Source organism: Panthera pardus, unplaced genomic scaffold, assembly GCF_024362965.1.
Source record: "Panthera pardus isolate Hobbes unplaced genomic scaffold, ASM2436296v1 HiC_scaffold_11, whole genome shotgun sequence".
In the NCBI taxonomy this organism is placed as follows: domain Eukaryota; kingdom Metazoa; phylum Chordata; class Mammalia; order Carnivora; family Felidae; genus Panthera; species Panthera pardus.
The window spans coordinates 79,571,282-79,590,663 of record NW_026526666.1 but is presented as its reverse complement, the minus strand read 5'-3'; the positions used below and the strand labels follow the sequence as shown (position 1 = coordinate 79,590,663).

The 19,382-nt window shown below is 46.3% G+C and overlaps 1 protein-coding gene across 8 annotated transcripts in view; it reads right to left on the bottom strand.

Moving 5' to 3' along the window:
• Positions 1–19,382, bottom strand: part of KIAA0319L (KIAA0319 like) — a 95,700-nt gene that overhangs the window by 5,573 nt on the left and 70,745 nt on the right. For 7 of the 8 annotated variants that reach the window (XM_019430160.2, XM_019430158.2, XM_019430165.2 and 4 more), the window contains 11 exons: positions 17,441–17,669; positions 15,924–16,047; positions 15,197–15,329; positions 13,286–13,434; positions 11,535–11,686; positions 11,049–11,187; positions 9,366–9,525; positions 5,045–5,187; positions 4,069–4,191; positions 3,424–3,514; positions 1,441–1,532 (listed from right to left, as the gene is read on the bottom strand). In XM_019430160.2, the coding sequence (XP_019285705.1) occupies positions 1,441–1,532; positions 3,424–3,514; positions 4,069–4,191; positions 5,045–5,187; positions 9,366–9,525; positions 11,049–11,187; positions 11,535–11,686; positions 13,286–13,434; positions 15,197–15,329; positions 15,924–16,047; positions 17,441–17,669 (1,535 nt within the window). Of the gene's footprint in view, positions 1–540; positions 959–1,440; positions 1,533–3,423; positions 3,515–4,068; positions 4,192–5,044; positions 5,188–9,365; positions 9,526–11,048; positions 11,188–11,534; positions 11,687–13,285; positions 13,435–15,196; positions 15,330–15,923; positions 16,048–17,440; positions 17,670–19,382 lie in introns of those variants that run through there. The other variant, XM_019430163.2, reaches the window with a different exon arrangement.

Here is a 19,382-nt window from a genome sequence, read left to right as displayed (position 1 = left end):
GCCTGGCAAACAGTGGTCTCAATCCATATGCACAGAGGAATAAGACACAATCTCTGCCCTCACCAATGTCACTGACTGCTAAGGGGACAGATACATAACTAATATAGGGACAGAAATTCCAAAACAGTCATGTGACAGATGAGCATGACATTTACAGGTTAAGGGAGGGATGACAAAGATGACAGAGCTTTCTGGACAGAAATATGAACCAAGTCAACAAGGCGATAGATCTCAGAGAAGCCAACAGATGAGAGCTCACCCAAGGCCACGTTAGCCAGACCCAAAGTCAGTCACCAAAGGATTTCGAGGGGTGGGAAAACTTTCAGAGTAACATGAAAACAACCTTGGCCACCAGCTGGGGGGTGAACTGTGCACGTTTTTACCTCCAGGCTCCATTTCAGTGTTTCTACTTCTCTGGTTTTACAAGCCCCACCACCTCCAGGTACCACCCCAAGATGTTCTCTAACCAAGGTGCATGGGTGCAGAGCCCAGGCCGCCTGAGAGCTTTTTTTTTTTTTTTTTGCCTCTAACGTGTCTGTGCTCCCTCAGTAGACTGAAATTCCGAGGGCAGAGCCAGGGTGTCAGAACTCTCTGTTTTCCCCTCCAGCCTCTCCTAATACAAAGCTTTAAGTATGAACATATTTGATAAATGCTTTGTATAAAAACAGTTCTGTTGGCAGAGTGTTTAGGAATAGCCCCACCTAGAGTCCCATAAACAGGCGATGCAGGTCCTGTGGCCTCATGATGAATGGAAACCTCACCCATGACGACACCCAGCCAAGGAAGGGAGCCCCTGCGCACCCTGACCTCCAGCCCCATCACCCAAGCCATCTCAGTGCTTGTGCAGTTGGTGATTCCTTGGTGGGAGGCACCTGAAAGACGAGTCCTGTGCACTGGGACCAGCAGGGAAGCTGCCCTCCTGCCTGTTCTAAGCCACCAGCGGAGCCCATGGATCTATCTGCCAAATACAAGGTAGAGGAAGATGGAAGAGGAAGGCCAGCTGAAGAAGAGGCCAGCTGGAGACACTGACTTCAGTCCCACTGCTGCCACACCTTGTTGTCTGCCCAGAAAGGACAGACTTGTCAGGCCTAAGAGACCAAGGTCCCTGAGCATGACTAACGGGGGGCAGCATGAATAGCCGAAAGCCAGGAGGAATCCCTGAGGGGAATGAGCATGCCAAGGAAAGCAAGAGGCTTAGTCCTTCTGCAAAGAGAAGCAATACTGAGAAGTGAGCCCCAGATCACAGCTCACCCAGCAGGCAGCTTCTGCCAGTGCAGGGCAAGGTCAGCCCTCAGCGTTTAACAAGCAAGAGTCAAAATGCTTTTCTAGAACAAACAGCTGTTAGCAACACATTTAGGAGGGGACTGTAGTGACAGTAGCTCTTCACAGGGAGAGTGCACAAATCTAGAGGCCTCCGTCCCCAACCCCCAGGGCCACTACCTGCTCGGGAGGTTGGCTTCAGTTCCAGGCTCTCCTGATCCGTGGCATCTAGGATCTTATACTTGCTTTTCCTCTTGGGTTTTCCTTTCTGCCTGAAAAACACAATCCCCACAGCTGCTCAAGAAGGGGGTTCTGTGTGAGATTAGGGAGCTCACCACAGGGTGACGGCCAGACTACATAGAGGGCCCCGTCCTGGTGATAGCTGCTTAATGGGAGGACTGTTTTCCCTTGCTTTCGCAGCTGCAGGAAGGTGGCGACTGTGATTTGTTCTTCAAGTAACGCCTCACCGATTCTAGGAAAGGAAGGTGACTCTGACTATCTTACCATGGAGCCACCACTCCACAGCAGCAAGGAAGGAGAGACTGGTTAACAACACAAACGTAATGGGGTACAAGCTTGTCCTGCTCGCCACACACAGGCCAGTAAGTCAAGGGGAAAGACGAATGGGGTGAGAAAAACGACTTTACTCAGAAAACCAGCAAACCAAGGAGATGGCAGACTCCTGTCCCAAAGAACCATCTCCCCCAGCATGATATTTGAGCTTTTCTGTTAGGGTGGAGGAAGTGGGAGGAGGCTGGAGTCAAAAGGTGACTGATGTCTGCAGACATCCAAGGAAGGCTGTGTAACTTCTCTGTCCTAGGTTGGTTGATATCTGTAGGAAACTGATCATGTTTCTGTGAATCTCAAACATAGCACAGGCATATCTGAAGGTACTTGCTTATCTCCTTGAGTGAGGTAGGTCTCAGGTTAAAACAACAGTTTTTTGTTCATCTCAGCTATAAGCAAAATTCCTTCGATGATTAACATGCCTACGTACAGGGCCCAGCAGAAGTTTCTAAGCTGTAGGTCACAGCAGCAAGGGAAAGAGGCAACGTGGAGTCAGGCACACTTTCTCCCTATTACATTAAGAGAACAAAAACCCTGTGCTTGAGGGGTGGGGGGTGGAAGAAAGCATCTACTAATGGTGGTTGTCTCAGGCTGGTGGAAACTATCAAAAATTATTTTCACTTTCTAGGTTTCATGTGAAACCTAGGCTCAATATTGCAGGCTCTATCTCAGCTCTGTCACATATTAACTGTGTGTCCGTGGACAGGTGGGGTTGTTTTCCTGGGCCTCCATTTCCTTAGCTGTAAGATGAGAAAAGGTTCTCATATACATTAAAAAAAAGGTATTACAGGGGCGCCTGGGTGGCTCAGTTGGTTGAGCGTCTGACTTCAGCTCAGGTCATGATCTCACAGCTCGTGAGTTCGAGCCCTGCGTCAGGCTCTGTGCTGACAGCTCGGAGCCTGCAGCCTGCTTCATATTCTGTGCCTCCCTCTCTCTGCCCCAACCCACTCACATTCTGTCTCTGTCTCTCTCAAAAATAAACAAACATTTAAAAAAAAATTATAATTTAAAAAAAAGGTATTACCTACAAAATGTTATCATGGTGCCTGACACACAGCAGTGTAGAAATCATACTTATTATTAATAATGAAAAGCATACAATAAATATTCCCATTAAATATCATTTGAGAGGAAGACTCAAACAAAAAAACCTAGAACACTTAATCATGACTAATCTAAGTCTGCAGTTATGTGAAAGTACATAGACACGTGAATCCCAACTAGAAAGGAAGGCATAAAAATTGAGAACTCATGTGTCAAGTGGTGAGACAGGTGGAGTGGAGTAATACAGAACACACATCCTAGACAGATGTGACTCAGGTCCACAGTCCAGGCCCATCATGGCTATGGCCACGCTTCCCAGGTTGTGCATCAGTGCAGTGACAGCCACTTGGCTGAGGGGTGTGTAGGAGTGGCAGAGGGTTAGGAAAGCCTTTCTGCGCATGCCTTGGGTGGGCCAAACGACTTTAACAGTGACAGGAAGGGAGGAACCCCCCAAGACTTAGCACCTTCCACGTGGAAAATGCCAGATACCTCCCGAATGAATGAAGACACAACTAGAAGCTCTAATGAATTTTCAAGGAGAATCCATCTTACCTCTTACAACAACAGATCACAGTCCAGGACAGGATTCCCAGGGCGACAACGATGACAAAGGAAGCAATGATAACATACAACACGCTCCACTCTGCCAAGAGAAACAAAATGGTGAGGGCTGTGAAGAGAGAGGGGCCAGCAGGACAGTCTGGGCTGCCTCGACCTCGGGCAGGTGGCTTCACTCTGCAGACAGGAAGGCTGTTCAGGGAAGGTGAGACCTTGCAGTTGTAGGCAGCTGAAGCTTTCACCTTTCTAAACCATCCCTGCTGAGACCCTGAGGCAGTGTAGCAGGTTGTAAGGAGCTTTCCCAGAAGGAAAGGGGGAACAGACACTTGCAGACTTCCACTAGGCTATGGCACAAAGACACCCCCCAAAAGACAGGAGGCCTTGCAGCCAGTCTGATCTAGGCTGCAATTTGCAGTTGGTCTGATTTAAGCTTGGTTCTTTGTACAACACTGCTTCAGAGCTCTGCTCTAACCCTGAGCAGCGTGGAGGAAGGAAGTAAAAGTCCTCTGCAAACAGAAAATACACAGAGTTCTTCTCCTCGCTTGCTCATCTGCCTCGGAAACACCAACACCCACCTGCTCAACTCAGAACTACAGTCAGTGCCAAACCGGCTGGCACAGCACCAGGCAGAAAACTCACCACAGTTGCTGTCTCCGTCCCTCAACTGCACCTTGATGAAATTCTCCATCCAAAAAGGGTCACAAATACAGCGTTTGGTGAATGAATCACAGTGGCCATGGTCAGAACAGTTCAACTGGCATGCTGAAAGTAGTAGGAAAGGGAAAAGGTCAACAGGAGTCAGAGCCAGACTGGCAGCTGCCAGCGCCCCTGCTGTGGCCCATGGGGAAATTCCTTGGACACCCACCCCGAGGGCTTTTACAGCTCGGGCATATTGCCCGTGATCATTGCCACGGTCAAATGAAACTGGAGCAGTCAGGCCACTGAAGACAGTTCCGGCTGCTTTTACTTATTGTTACACTCTGCCAGCAGTACGTCATCTTTCATGGCCCACAGACCCCCCCCTTCTTTGCATCGTTTAATTGCCAAAATAAAATACATGGTATTACAAAAGAAAGCAATTATATCGCACATGTTTTTTAAAAGTTGAAGAATATAAAATTCTAAGCTAATTATACATATACATGTGTCTTTATGAAAACATCAAGTAACAAGATTTAGAAGCGAGTCTAACAACTGTCATGATTTTGAAGTAGTGATGAGTAGTAATGATACTTCATCACGTAGTGTGCTATGACGTTATTTGTGATTCCTATTGCCTTAAAGTCACAGGTTCTGTTAATATCACTGGAGTTCGTCGCCCACCTTCACAAGAGGGAAATAATGAACTTCAGTTAAAGGTGAGTGAAAATAAAGATGTCATTTTCTTCCCATTCAAACTAAACTCCTTGCCCCTCTGAACACTAGCTCATGGACCCATGGACCCCAGGTTAAAACCTCTGCAACAAGTCAGGACTCTTCCATGTCCCTGGTAGTGGAGCTAAGCGATTATATCCATGTTCCTCAAGAACAGGTGATGAAGCCTGAGGACAGCAGGACTGTGGTGAACTGTGGGCACTGGGCAGGCTTGTATTCCCAGCTTCCCAGAATTACTCACTGACAGTATTGATTTCCAGGGCTCTGAATATCAGAAAGTCTGCTTTTTGCTTCCGCAGCTCATTCTTGAGCATCGCTGCCACCTCATGGCCTTTGAAGATCTGGTGGGGAGGCTCGTTTTGAACAAAAAATACCATCTTGGTGCTGCAGAGACATGCAACAGTATGAATGAGCTGAAGCCGTCAGCAATAATAGCAGTAGCTGCCATTTGCTAAGCACTTTATGCCAGACACTGTGCGAAGCATTAGACACATTCCCTCACAGCAAGCCAGTGAGAAAGGTGTTATCAGCGTCATCGCCATTTTACAGAGGACAACACTGGGGCTCAGAGGGGTTAAGTAACTTGCCCAAGGTCACACAGTTAATTATGGCAGAGCCAAATTCCAACCCTGGTATGTCTGACTGCAACACTTATGCTTTTAGAAATGCCCTAAGCTGTCCTAGCTAACAAGACGACCCATTCCAAACATGTAACTGGAGGTCAGGAAAATGGAGATTTGGTTACAACTACATCTCTGCTGTCAGCCTTTTAACAGCTAAGACTGTGGTGTGGTGCTGTTGGGTCTGTGCCTAGGTTACCTGTAGGACAAACCACAATGCTCTGAAAAATGTATGTTGTTGGACAGCATCAAAGCATTATCCGTGGGTCAAAACAGCCAAATGATCATTACTATGACGGCAACAAGAAAGACCCCACACAGTGGTGTGGCTGGTGCAAGATTATACTACCCCATGTCCAGAATCTGTTTGCTTTCTGTCAACTTCTGTCCAGGGCAGGCCATGTTTGATCTCACCTCTATATGGGCACAAAGTCTGCTGTCTATGCCTTGGCCTTAAGAGGCCTTTTGGAGAGCCCCCTTGACTCCATGTTAGTCTCACAAATGAACCTTCTCAATCAGTGGGTCACACTGGGTTGTAGGTGTGCCCAAGATATTCATCCCCTCAGCACACAGAGTGGCTGGCTGGGACCTGGAGGCCCCAGACCAGTTGCTTCCAGTATAACCAGCCTTGTCTATTTATCTCAAAGTGCCATACACATAGCATCACTGCCTATGTGTATCATGACATAAAAGTTTGGGAAGCACGGTCATAAAAGACTTCATAAAGTCCTCTGCACAGTGAGACTAAGGGTGGGGTATTATAAATTTCAGAATCAAGACACAGACCTTTGCCATAAAAATGTGTGGTCCATTTCTCATTATTTTCTCCCAGTTACCTAATCCATGCGAACAGTTTCAATTTCTCTATATATACCAATAACCCTCGAATATTTATCTCCTCTCCCCTAGTCTTTCCAAAATGACCACATCTACATCTGCAGAAGCTTGCTGGGACATCCACCCCATCCGTATCTCTCATAGGTACCTCTAACCCAACAGGTCTCAAAATAAACTTACAATAACCAGCAACTGAGCACACTCTGTGTGGTAGGGATACGAACATTCTCTTATTTAACTCTCAGTAACAATCCTACAAAAGTGTACAAGTGACAGGCTAGGCTTGGAGAGGGGCAGTACCTTGCCCATCATCCCAGAGCACACACTAATGGAGCAGGGCTCAAAAGCCAGGTCTGTCTGGTGTCTGCCCCATGCTCTTTCCTGCTATCATAGACTCCCTGCCTGCAAGCCTATCCTCTTGAATTCCTCAACTTGGCCAATCAGTCCAAGTCAGAAACCCAGAGCCACCGTGCTGCTTCTCTTCCTCATGCATCATCTTCCAGATGCAGGGAGAGCAAGTATGCTGGCAAACCCTTCCGTGACACGTCCAGCAGCACTCTTGCTAATGTCTTAGCACTGCTTCTGCCCAGCCAAACCCCACCACCTTAGGTCAATCCAGGCAGCCACTTGCCCTGTTCCTGTTCACAGGCTGCCAGCAGAGGTTACAAAGAAAATCCCTGGGGTGCCCGGGTAGCTTGGTGGGTGAAGCATCCGACTTCAGCTCAGGTCATGATCTCATGGTTCATGAGTTCGAGCCCCATGTCTGGCTCTGTGCTGACAGCTCAGAGCTTGGAGCCTGCTTTGGATTCTGTGTCTCCCACTGTCTCTCTTGCCCCTCCCCTGCTAGCACTCTGTCTCTCTCCCTCTCTCAAAAATAAATAAAACCACCCAAAAAAAAAAAAGGTCTTATTATCATGCTCTGACCCGGTCAAACTTAAGTGTTAGATTCACCTGGAGAGCATGGAAATTTCAGGCGCCCAGACCTCACTCCAGACCAACTGAATCATAATCCCTGGGGGTGAGGCTCAGGTAATGGCACATTCATAAAAGCTCCAGGTGGTGCTATCAAGTAGCTAGAATTGGGAGCCACCACTCTAACCTCATGTCTCTAACCTTGGATGAGATCTCAATGCTGCTCAAAGCCAGCATCCTTTGCTGGAACTGCTGTACCTAACCTTTACCATTTTCTTCATGCTGCCCACCTCCTTCCCACCTCCTCAAAGCAGATGGCCTGGCCTCCACTTTCAGAGACAAAACCCAGAACGCTAGTATCAATGCTCTCGAATGCCATCCTGTCTCTAAAATCCATCCTTAACAGCACATTTTCCTGCCCTTCTTCCCATCTCCAGAGAAAATGGCACACCTGTTCTGCCCACAGCCAGTCCCCGAGACCTGCCTCTATTTGGAACCCACCTCCCCAGTCTCCACCTTCTACTTTTCCTCTGCACCTTCCCTGAGTCTATAAAAGTGCTCAAGTATTTCCTGTCTTTAAAAGGTGTTCTTTTGATCTACCTCCCATCTTATTTTCAGCACCAACCTCTTCAAAGAGTGTTTTATTTACCATCTCTGTATCCTCCAACCATGACAGAATTTGCCCTCTGTCCCCAACATCTAAGTAAAATGCTCTCACTGTAGTCCTGACGATCTAATCATAAAGCCAAAACCTGTGTCCTCACCATACTCTTCCTCTGTGGCATCTGAATCCTCTGGCAGCCCCTAGCTGCCAGCCGCCTCTTAACTTCCAGCAGACCACTCCCACCTGCTTTTTCACTCACTTCTCTACTATTGCTTCCTAGTTTCCTTTGCTGGCTCTTTTCTCCTTGCCTCATCCTTAAATACTGGGGTTCTCCAGAGTGCTGGACATTACCCCCAGTGGGACTCATCTGTCCTTCCAGCTTTGATTCCTGCCTGTATGCAGTGATTCCCTATCTTCGGCTTTTCCTTCTGCCCCAAGTTCCAGCCCATATTTGCCACTGTCTGATGAAATCTCTCTCCATGTAACCCATGAGACACCCTAAATTCAACAGTCAAAACTGTTATCTTTTCTTTGAAACTGGTTCCTTCTGTATCCGTAATCTCAGTTAATGGCATTCACCATCTATCCAGGCATCAAAACCTAAAGCCTCATGTTTGATGCCTCATTCCCCTTCATTCCAAAGAATTACTAAGTCCTGCTGATCTGCCTCTATTTTCTTTTCATTTCTCTCTTCTGTCATTCCATTGCCACTACCTTAACTTAGGTTTATCACTTTTTTACTAAGACTAGTTCAAAAGCTTCCTGGTTGGTTCCCCAGCCTTTAGTGTCTGTCTGTCTCTCTCTCTCTCTCTCTCTGTCTCTCTATTTTGGTCTAGCCTCCACACTAGGGGGTCTTCCTTAAAAAAAACCAAAAAACAAAAACAACATCTAATTTCCTTGCTCCAGAAACAAAACAAACAAAAACTTCACACACATAAAAGAATCTAATTTGAATCCCACCCCCCCCTTCCCAAACTATTAAAACTAAACTCCCTGACTTGCTTATGACTATTCTCCATCTACACAGCCAGTCTTATCTTCCACCATGTCCTGGGCCTGGTAAGTGCTCTGAACCATATGACTTCTTCCAGAGAGAACTCTGTACTTTCATACCACAGGATCATGGCTCATACTTTTCAGCTATTATGAATTTCCTCCTAGTCCTTCTATGCTTGCTCAATGTAAGTTTTACTTCTTCTGGAAGATCTTTGGATCACACCCTGCCCCAACTCCTCTGGAAGAACTCATTGGCCTTGCCTCTGTGTGTCTCCATGACACCCACACATTCTGTCAAATTCACCCTGTACTGATGTTACATACTCATCTTGATTGTTTTCCCTATGAGACTATGGCCTTCAAGATAACGGACCTCTTCTGACCTTGTACCCTGGTACCCTGCTGCAGTATCTAGTACAGACTATGTGACCTGTTCTAGAAGAGAAAATTTCATTAAAGAAATGGACACCATGAGTGGTTCTTGGTCAGAGAGCCCACCCTTCTCTATCTACCCACACTATTTCTTAGCTCAATCAACAAGCCCAGGGGGCCCCTGGTCTTTCCTTTTCTCCCCCCATTCATTGCCCAGCTACCTCTGCTCCGTGTACGGCTGAATCTTTTGCACAATGATGTCGGAATCCAGCACCCCCAGGAGGACCCCAATCTGGCGGATGAACATCCCCTTCAGCCTCTCAGTTAGCTGACTGACGTTGACATCCAAGATGATCTCCACCAGGTTGTTTTTCCTGGGATCTGGAAAGCATGTGGATCAGTCATGGCTTTGAAAGTAGGAGAGTTAACACAGACCTGCCATTGTGTGTCTGTTCTGGCACAGGAGAAAAAGTAGTGAGAGCATTCAGGAATGCAACTGACCTCCTGCAAATGGAAAGGGACCATACTGAATTGCTACTAATGCGGTCTGGGGCTGGTGTGGAGAGCTCTATACCAACCTGAAAATTACCACACGTGTGCTGGGGATCAGGCCATAACAGGGAGGCTAGGGGTTTGGTGAAGGGAGTGGGAAAGAAGAACACTCTGAGGTCTGTTCTCAAAGCTTCTGCCCAGCTGGCTTTGCTGAGCTCTCCAGGCCAAGTGGGGGATATGTGCAATCTCTCCTGATCTGTGTCTGACTTTCAGTGCCTTGCTGTGCTCTGTCTACAACAATGGGAGGGAAAATGTCCATCTCAACAATCTTATTGATCCTGGAAATGCATCAGCCCTACAGGTTTGAAAACAGTAAACAAAAAATTTCCAGGCAGCCAAGAAACAAGGACTTCACCTTAGAGCAATATCACAGCTGCACAATATTTTTACAGCTCTAGAACTGTGAGACCACTGTCCTTCATTTCTGTGTCCTAGAGGCTGTGCTACACTTGGAAGTTAAGTGATTAATCACAATACCTTATTCCCATAATTGGATGCACCATTTGCCTGTTTTGATGTATCATTTACATAATTAGTAGACTATCTGTGATCTGATTTTAAACACAGAAGAGACTTTATAGTGTCTTGGCTGTTGTCCTTCATAGAGGTAGGAAAAGGACTGGAAGACCTGCCAAGATCCTTTCCCATCTAAGATACCTGTACATGAGCTTGGCCTATATAAACAAGAGTAGATTTAAAGTTAATACCTTCGTATCAGATGCTCAGGAATTTATAAAGCTCTACCCCGCCCCACACTCATTTCCTCCCTAATACTAATTAATCTAGCCTCAAAGCAAAATAAAAATACAGTTCTACCAAAGAAAGAAATTTTATCTCTATAAATCTGAAAAATGTAAAGGACATCAGTTACTTCACCTTCCTTGGATTGTCAGATAAAGCCTGAGGCTCAACTTATAAAAATAAATTGTTTTTTGCAGCTGTGTGCTGATGAGGCATCATGACTCAAGTTATTTCTCTGCTCAGATTCCCGAAGCACCCAGAGCCCTCTCTCATCTGTCACGTGATGAGTAGGCAGTGCTGGACTAGGGGCACAAAGGCCTGGCTCTGACACAACTGCTGTGTGACGCTGAGCAAGCCCTGCCCTCTCTGGAGTTTCAGTTTCTCCATCTGAGAGGAGTTGGGGAGCAGGGATCCACACTCACTCCTGTATGGGTAGGAGGGATACTGCTGGAAAGAGTCTCCACGGATTTTTCAGCTTGGGGTTTCTAGAGTGTTTAGAAGCTGGCTTTGCCACTTGGCTCTGTTCTTGCTGGGCAGAAGGGGTCCCAGGACTGAGGTCCTGCTGGGCTGAGCTGGCAGTCCCACCCAGTCCCAGCGCCAGATGAACTCACCAGGCTTCACCTCCACGGTGGTCCGGTCTGTGTCACTTTCCCCCTTCGCATCAGTCACATGCAGGTGAAATGTGTAGGTGCCCTCAACCAGGTTGGAAAGAAAGAGGATCGGGTGGTGGTCAGAGTGATTCAGCACCTCCTATGGAGTTGAACAACATGGCTACGTTGCAGAGCAAGACCACACTCCTTTCTTGGGGTCAGGTACTGCTTCTGTTAGGACTAGGCACCCTCTGGGAAGCTCCTGCTTTGTAACATCTCTGAAGCCCACAGCTGCCAAGATCAGGGCAGAGGAACATATTCTGTGCCATACTAACTTGCAGAGTGACCCTAGGAAAGTCATTCAGGATCCTTGGATTTCAGAGGGCAATCCAGGTTTGACACAAGACCCCTTGGTTAAAACAGATACTGGAATGAATGTTTGGCTCAGCCTCCTCTCCCCATCTCACCACCTTGACCCCATATAGCTCTCTAGTTCCTGGCACTTACCCCTGCCGCTGGGCTCCCCTCATCTCGGGTCCAGAGGTAGCTGACTATTGCCTTATCATCTGAGGACTTGGAGCCATCCAGTTCTGCTGTGTCCGTGGGCAAGGTAATCACCACACTCCCAGTTATCTTGGCTACAGGTGGTTTGTTCATTTCTAACCAAAGAGACATCAATGAAATGACATAACATTCTGGAAAAGAAAGAATGCTTCTTCATGATGCTAATGGGGAAATTAACATCAAAAGCATTTTAAGGGGCACCTGGGTAGCTTACTTGGTTAAGCATCCGACTCATGGTTTCAGCTCAGGTAATGATTTCACGGTTCGTGAGATTGAGCCCCACATCGAGCCTGTCATGGAGTCTGCTTGGGATTCTCTCTCTGTCTTTCTCTGTCCCTCCCCACTCATGCTATCTCTCTCTCTCAAGATAAATAAACTTAAAAAAAAAAAAAAGCATCTTAAATGGAGAACTGTTTTAATTGCCTATCCATGCCAGCAACTAACAGTATAGTAGACTTTTTTGACAATAAACCAACTTTTAGTTAGTTGGGGGTTAGGACCCAGTGAAGACCAGGCTTCAGTTCCCCTCTCTCCATGCTAAATAAAACCCAGGCAGAGCCAGAGAGCTCATGATTAATAGTATAAATTTGAAGCCACCAGTGTCACAGGTCCTGAGACTCCAGTCCCGCCCAAAGTGACATTCTTCTGACACCATACAGCAGAGGGAACAAGCATAGTTTTCTCCTGTGTCCTCCTAGCAGCTTCCCCTGGAAGGATTCCATCTCTTTGGGAAGCGCATGATGATTGGAAACCAAGGCCCAAACTGGTTTAAAGACCTGGAGATTAGGTTTCATGCTGCTGATACCACAAATTCTCTTTACAGTATGGCCTAAAATGGTATTTTCTGAACATCTTCTTTTATTCTTTCCTTAATACTCTAATAGAGAAAAAGGAAAAAAAGACCTCTCTTCTCCTGCGCCACCCCCGCCCCCCCGCCCCCCCCGCAGCTTTGTTTCCTCAGGTGTGTATTCTCTACTGAGCTCAAGATATTGTAGCTGGAGGCCACCTGCGCATCTCCCATCAGCTTACAGCCCTCTCCCAAGGCCATCACGGGTCATGTGCCTGCAAACCAGAGCAAGCCAATCAATGCTCGCCTCAAGTTGGCCTCAGCTGGCTCACAGGAGGAGCAGAGCAAACTACAGTGCAGGCCAGTCATTCTAAGGTCTGACAGCAGGTGTCACTGCAGCTAGCAGGAGAGTCACAGAAATCCCAGGTCTCAGCAGCAGAGGCAAAATAAAAATGCAAAGGAAAAAAACCTAATTCTTTCCCTATTCAATTGAGAAGGAAGGCAGGGGAAGGGGGACAAGAAATTAAAATTCACCTTATAGGCACTCCCAATTAAAGGTTGTTTTAGAAAAGCACATAACAGGAGCCCCTGGGTGGCTCAGTCAGTTAAGCTTCCAACATCAGCTCAGGTCATGATCTCACGATTTGTGAGCTCGAGCCCTACATCGGGCTCTCTGCTGTCAGCACAGAGCCTGCTTCGGATCCTCTGTCTCCCCCTCTCTCTCTGCCCCTCCTCCCCTATCTCTTAAAAATAAACATTAAAAAGAAAAAAAGTTCATAACAGCTGCCCTTTCCCCCAACTTATCCCCCACCCCTCGTCTCTCACCAATTTCTGCAGCCAAAAAAGAGATGCCTGATTCCTCAGTTATCTCACCCAGAGGCTGCACCAACCCAAGACAGAGAGGTACCTTCTTTGACAATGACATTCACAGAACTCTGGCTTTGCAGGTTCCTCTCATCTTTGACGGTCAAGGTGAACACGTAGGTTCCTACTTGTAGCCCTGTCACAGTGGCGACACTGCTGTTAGCATTCTCGAGCTGCACCCCGTCGGGTCCCCTGGACAAAGATGGAAACCAAAGGGTAGAGTTGTACCTGTCTGCTGTTCTTCCATCCCTGACTCAGCAGGAGCAGACAATTACTGCCTCAGCTGATGCACAAACTATTGTTTCCCAGACCTTGCGAGGACATGTTTAAAAATATTACATCTGGACAGAGTGTCATTTGGCACCAAAATACAGCTACCTGCTGATCAGAAAATTCCATTCACCAGCTTTCAAACACATCTAGCCTTATCCTTTTTATGAGTTTCTAGAACATTCAAACTCTGCTGTTCCAGTTTGTAAAAGGAAGAAAGCGCTCTGAGCAGGGCCCTGATCAAAAGAACGATTTCAGAGTGATGTTTCTGAAAAGCATTTCTGGCCCAGTAGTTGGTTCAGCTCTTGCCAGCAAAGAAGCAAAATGCATTTCTTAATCATATGCCAAACTCCCTCCCACTGAAAAGTCAAGGAAAGGAAATGGGCCAAAGCTGCAGAGGAACTCTCAGCAAAACCATCCTCTTCTTAGCAGCTCTGAAGCAGAGCTCCCAGACAGGGGCCACAGAGGCCCCAGGACACCCTGCATCCTTCTTTCTCCCCTGTGGCCTCACATAGCAGCCTGCAGCCAGAGAGTGAGCTCTGTGCCAACATCCAGGCACAACTCTGCACATACCAGAGAGCCCTTCTGTTCAAGGAGCAGAACGCCCCAGAGAGCTTTGTTTAAAATTAAGAGATGACCAGAGAAATCTGCAGTCTTCCAGGTTTTTGCTTTATTTTGCTGTTTAAACATATAATCTCTGGCCCTAGTCATCCCTCCTGAAACAGACTCTCCTCTAAGAAGCTACTCTAAGCACTATTTCTGCTATACGATTTCTACTCAAATGAAGGTTTATCAGCTGTCTTTAACAGTTACGACACAAACACACTGGGCTGAGGAGGATTAGGTTCTCCACAATAGACAAGAGCTGAGGAAATGAATTTCTAGAATCCAACTCACCAATTGTAAAGTCCAGTGGTTTCTATAGTCAAATTATAGCCCCTTCCCACCCATTTTGAATGCCCTAGTCACCAACAAAAACAAAAACAAAAACAACTCAGTCTGTCCTTAGTTGCTACCTTTAGAAACTAAGAATGCTTTTTAACTCTTCCTTGGAATTCCTTTGCTTTCTGTGGGATCCTGCATACAATCTGAGTTCCATTTGTTATGGTTTAAAGGAGCTGAAAGAAACTGTGAGAACCAGAAATGGTTCGATTAGGTAATTCCAGCTTAATTAGTATTATTTTGGTTAGTGCCTTTGGCCTCTCACTAACATAATTGGTAAATGATGTCTTTAAGGAAACAATAACAGAGTAATGCTTTCATTGTGCAGATGAATTTTCAGTTCTCTTTAATAGCTGCTCTGCCCTATCCACACTGCCAGCCTTACCCAGTTAATTTTGAGCAACAGTATTTTTCTGCTCCATTACCCCTTCCATCCCGCCTCTCAAGTGTAATTAAACTATGCATTTCGGCAGATGGATTGTACCTGTAAAAGCACCAGGACCACAAAGTACTAACTGGGGACTAGATGATGATAAGCATACTTTTTTCTTACAAAAATTATGTTATATCATTTTCTTAAGAGTTAGTTTAGATTGTTAACGTTTCTTTCTCAGTCACCAAGCCACCCCCGTTGCCCCCTTGGATAAGCCAGTAAGAACAAGTAAACTCTTAAAAGCAAGTGACATTTTGTTCTTCAAAGGTCTGGAGACTGCATAAATAAGGGTTTTGTGTCAATACTCACTGTGTTTTCTCCCAGAGATATGAGATAATTTTCTGATCATCTGAGCTTTTGCTGCCATCCAGGGTTGTGCTGTCCACAGGAAGGGTCAGCTCCTTATCCGGGCCTGCATCTGCTTGTGGAGGCTTGTTGTTTTCTAGAAGACAGAGACACAGAGGTCAAAAGAAGGTAGTTTGGCTGGGAAAAGAGAGGAGCCACTGGGACATATGTTCTGGAAGCCATCAGGACTCTGCCTCTCTGCCCAGAGAACAATCAGATATTGTGGGTCAGGGAGCTCATGATGAATATAAGACTGAAAGACATAAAACTATTCTGAAAGAACACGGCAGAACATAACAAAGTTGTAATGCCATGCTAAATTTGAAATGTAATACTATGGGAGTTCAAATGAAAGAGTCTGAGTGATAAAGATAGGGCTTTCTTGAGGAAGTGGGCTTTAAGCTATCCCTTACAGGACGTGGTAGGTTTTGGGATAACAGAGACTCTATCTGCTAGGTCCCCTCGAAGGCACGATGACTAGCCAAAGGCAAGGGCACAAGCTGAGGCTGTGAAGTACTCTTTCTCTCTAGCTCTGAAGAAAGCACTTGGAACGGACAAGTGAAGTTGCCAGGGTCCCCGTGGACTGGTGCCTCCCACTACTGCTGTGTAGCTCAGAACCCAAACCCTCTTCTCCCCTATGGTTCAAAGGACCAGCCAACAGAGGAGTCTGCGCTACAAGGTTGGAACTTACCAGGCTGCACAATAACAGTCACTTGAGCAGTGGCCTGCTGTCCTATCGTGTCAGTCACTGTGAGCTGGTAAGTGTAGTCTCCTTCTTGCATGGCAGAGAGCTGCAGGGTTGGTGTTCTAACACCCTGGATGTATAAATACAGACAAGTGGAAAAGCAGACTCCCAGAATCACAACATCATACAGTAAGTCCTACTCTGGTCTAAATGATGCACCCAGTTCTCTAAAGCTAGTGAGTGCAGCATCAAACACTGTGGGACAGCCTGTTGAAAGTAAAAGGTTCCCGTTTCAAGGGAACAACCTTCCCTGACAGCAGCACTTTCAAATAAAGTCAGAGCTCTCCCCAGAGAAAGGAGTACAGGAAACTGTGCACAGATAACCAAGATCATCAGTCTTTATGACCCAAGCCAGAAAGAAGGCCATGAGCATATAATAAAACAACATGCTTTTAAAACCATGTTCTTCCTGCTGAGGCCACTCAGTCATCAGAACAAAGCTGCCTCAGTAAAACATGGCAACTCAAGAGGTTATGCAATGCCATGCTGTCCCCTTGCAGGTTCATGCAGATGCTGCAGCAGCAGAGAAACCGAACATCATATCTAAACAAAAGCCAGGTGAAATGTGAGCTTTAGGTCATGCCTCCGATTTGGAAACACAGTGTCAGAAGGAACATTATACCCAATTTAGGGCAATGCAGGAACTTCCTCTAGAAGAGTGAGCAAAACCTGGCAGCCTCTGGGCTGAATCTAGCTTGCAGGCGTTGTGTTTGGCCTGCAGTGTCTTAGAAGTTGGAAATTTTCTTTTTTTTAAATTTTTTTAAGATTTTATTTTTAAGCAATCTGTACACTGAATGTGGGGCTCAAACTCACAACCCCAAGGCCAAGAGTCCCATACTTCAGTGACAGCAGCCAGCCAAGCACCCCGAAAGTTGGAAATTTCCACATAAAGGTCTAGGATTCCATTTTCTCTTGAAACGCTGGCCTATCTAGGAATATATGAGAGCGTATTTCCATGTGGCAACAACCAGCTGGACCTGAGGCACAGACGGCCACCTCAGTCAGGGGTTATGTTGTATGATTAGCCAAAGGCCCTATTCAGTTTTATTTACTTACGTTACCTGCCTGGTGACAGATCTAGTCTCTTCTTAAATATCTCCCGAGAGAAGATGCTCACCATCTAGCCAGGCGGGCTACTCCAATCTGTGGCAGAGCTCATTAAGATCTGCGCCCTTGTAGCATCAGAGTAGACTGACTCTCTGGAACTGTTCTAGAACAGCTCCCCTTTTTCATCTCATCTTTTTCTCTAATACTAAACACTAAAGACAAAGATTTTGCTAATGTGTTCATTGAAGGCCCCTTAAACTTTCTAAGTTTTTTTTTTTTTTAATTCCAACCTTCAATGTTCTATATAAATCTGACTTTGGTAATTACAATGGGGCAAAAAGAAGCCTCCGTAGGGCAGCCAGCCTAGGAGCTCTGACTCCCCTGGGCAAGAGAAGGCAGAAGCCGCTCCCTCCTACCTGCATCTCCACCACTTTCCCCTTGCTGCTTGGGCTGAGTGACCACTCATAGCTGGTGATGCCATGATCATCGGTGCTCTGGTTCCCAAAGAGGATGATGGAGTTTTGGGGCAGGGTGATCACTTGGTTGGGGCCCGCATTGGCCACAGGGGGATAATCCACGGCTTTGTTCACTGTCAGGCTCGCAGTGGTAGAGCTGGTTGCTCCATCAGAGTCTACTACAGTCAAGCTATCAGGGCAGAGAAAGCAGTGCAGTCAGGGATGGGCTTACGGAAGAGGAATGTATCTGAGAAGACTGAAAATTGAGGCTAAGAAATACCAAGGCAGCAAGGGTACCAAATGGTAACCAAATCTTTACCCATTCTTCTTGGAAAGACAGAATAATACTAAATGCTAACACTGACTGAGTGCCAGGCACTGTTCCAGGTGCTTTCTATCTCACTAAATCCTCACAATAGCTCTATGAAGCACTATCCTCATTTTACTCCTCACATAGACAAGGAGACTGAGGCAGAGAGAGTCAGGACCTGAATCCAGGCAGTATGTCACCAGCACTGTTTTGGCCCACTGCCCACACTGTGTGTTCTGTGTGCTCGGGCCTTCACGAGCATTGTCTGGTCTGGCCCACACAACAACGGTAAAGAGCAGGCATCCTTAATCTCACTTTACGGGAAGCTGAGAGAGGCTGAGTCATCTCCCCAGGACTATACAGTGGGCTAAGGTGCAAGCCCAGTTCTGTGACTCCAAAGCCCAGAAACCAAGCTTTAAGAACAGATAATCCCTTACAGGTGTGCTGTTTTGAAGGGACACATGCACCCCCGTGTTTATAGCAGCACTATCAACAATAGCCAAAGTATGGAAAGAGCCCAAATGTCCATCGATGGATGAATGGATAAAGAAGATGTGGTATATATACACAAGAAGTACTACTCGGCAATCAGAAAGAATGAAATCTTGCCTTTGCAACTATGTGAATGGAACTGGAGGGTATTATGCTAAGTGAAATTAGTCAGAGAAAGACAAAAATCATGACTTCACTCATATGAGGACTTTAAGAGACAAAACAGATGAACATAAGGGAAGGGAAACAAAAATAATATAAAAACAGGGAGGGGGACAAAACATAAGAGACTCAAATATGGAGAACAAACAGGGTTACTAGAGGGGTGGGGGAGGGGGGATGGGCTAAATGGGGAAGGGGCATTAAGGAATCTACTCCTGAAATTATTGTTGCACTATATGCTAATTTGGATGTAAATTTTAAAAAATAAAATTAAAAAAAAATTAAAAAATAAATAATAAATAAATAAATAAAAAGAACAGATAATCCCTGGCCCCTGAAGCTGTGGGGCTTAGAGGCATCCCAGTAAGTAGAGCAAGCTGACTGCAGCAGGCCCTCCTCTGTGCACACATTACAAGAAGGGGTGCCCCGGGCGGACAACCTCGAGGATGGACCAGGAGGGCTGGCTCTGGCAAGACAGGCGCCCGAGATGCAAATGAATTCTCCTACGCGACAGCCCCACAGTTTGTGCCAGTGTGAAATAGGATTTGCAAGAGAAAAAAAAAATGTTCATTTATAAGAGCAGGCTTTTACCTAAATGATGCCTTCCAGCTGAACAGCCTAAAGCTTCTCTTGCCACCTCCAAATGTGAGCATAAGCAAGCAAGGAGGTTTGGGTTCCTTCCATTTTGCTGACAGAAAGAGGAAAAGCATCGAAAAGACATGTCGTTTGTTTAAATCTCACTGCCAGCCACAGACAGGGCCAGACACCTGTGGGGCTATGTCCCACAGCCTCACCTTCTACCCATGGCCTGAAGGGGAGTTTTGGTATTAGAGGCTTTTAGAAGAAGAGCACAAAAACATCAGACAAACAGACATGTGCAAATCAACAAACATCTCAAAAAAGAAAAATCCACAGAATCTTTCCTCTTTTTCCAGTTTC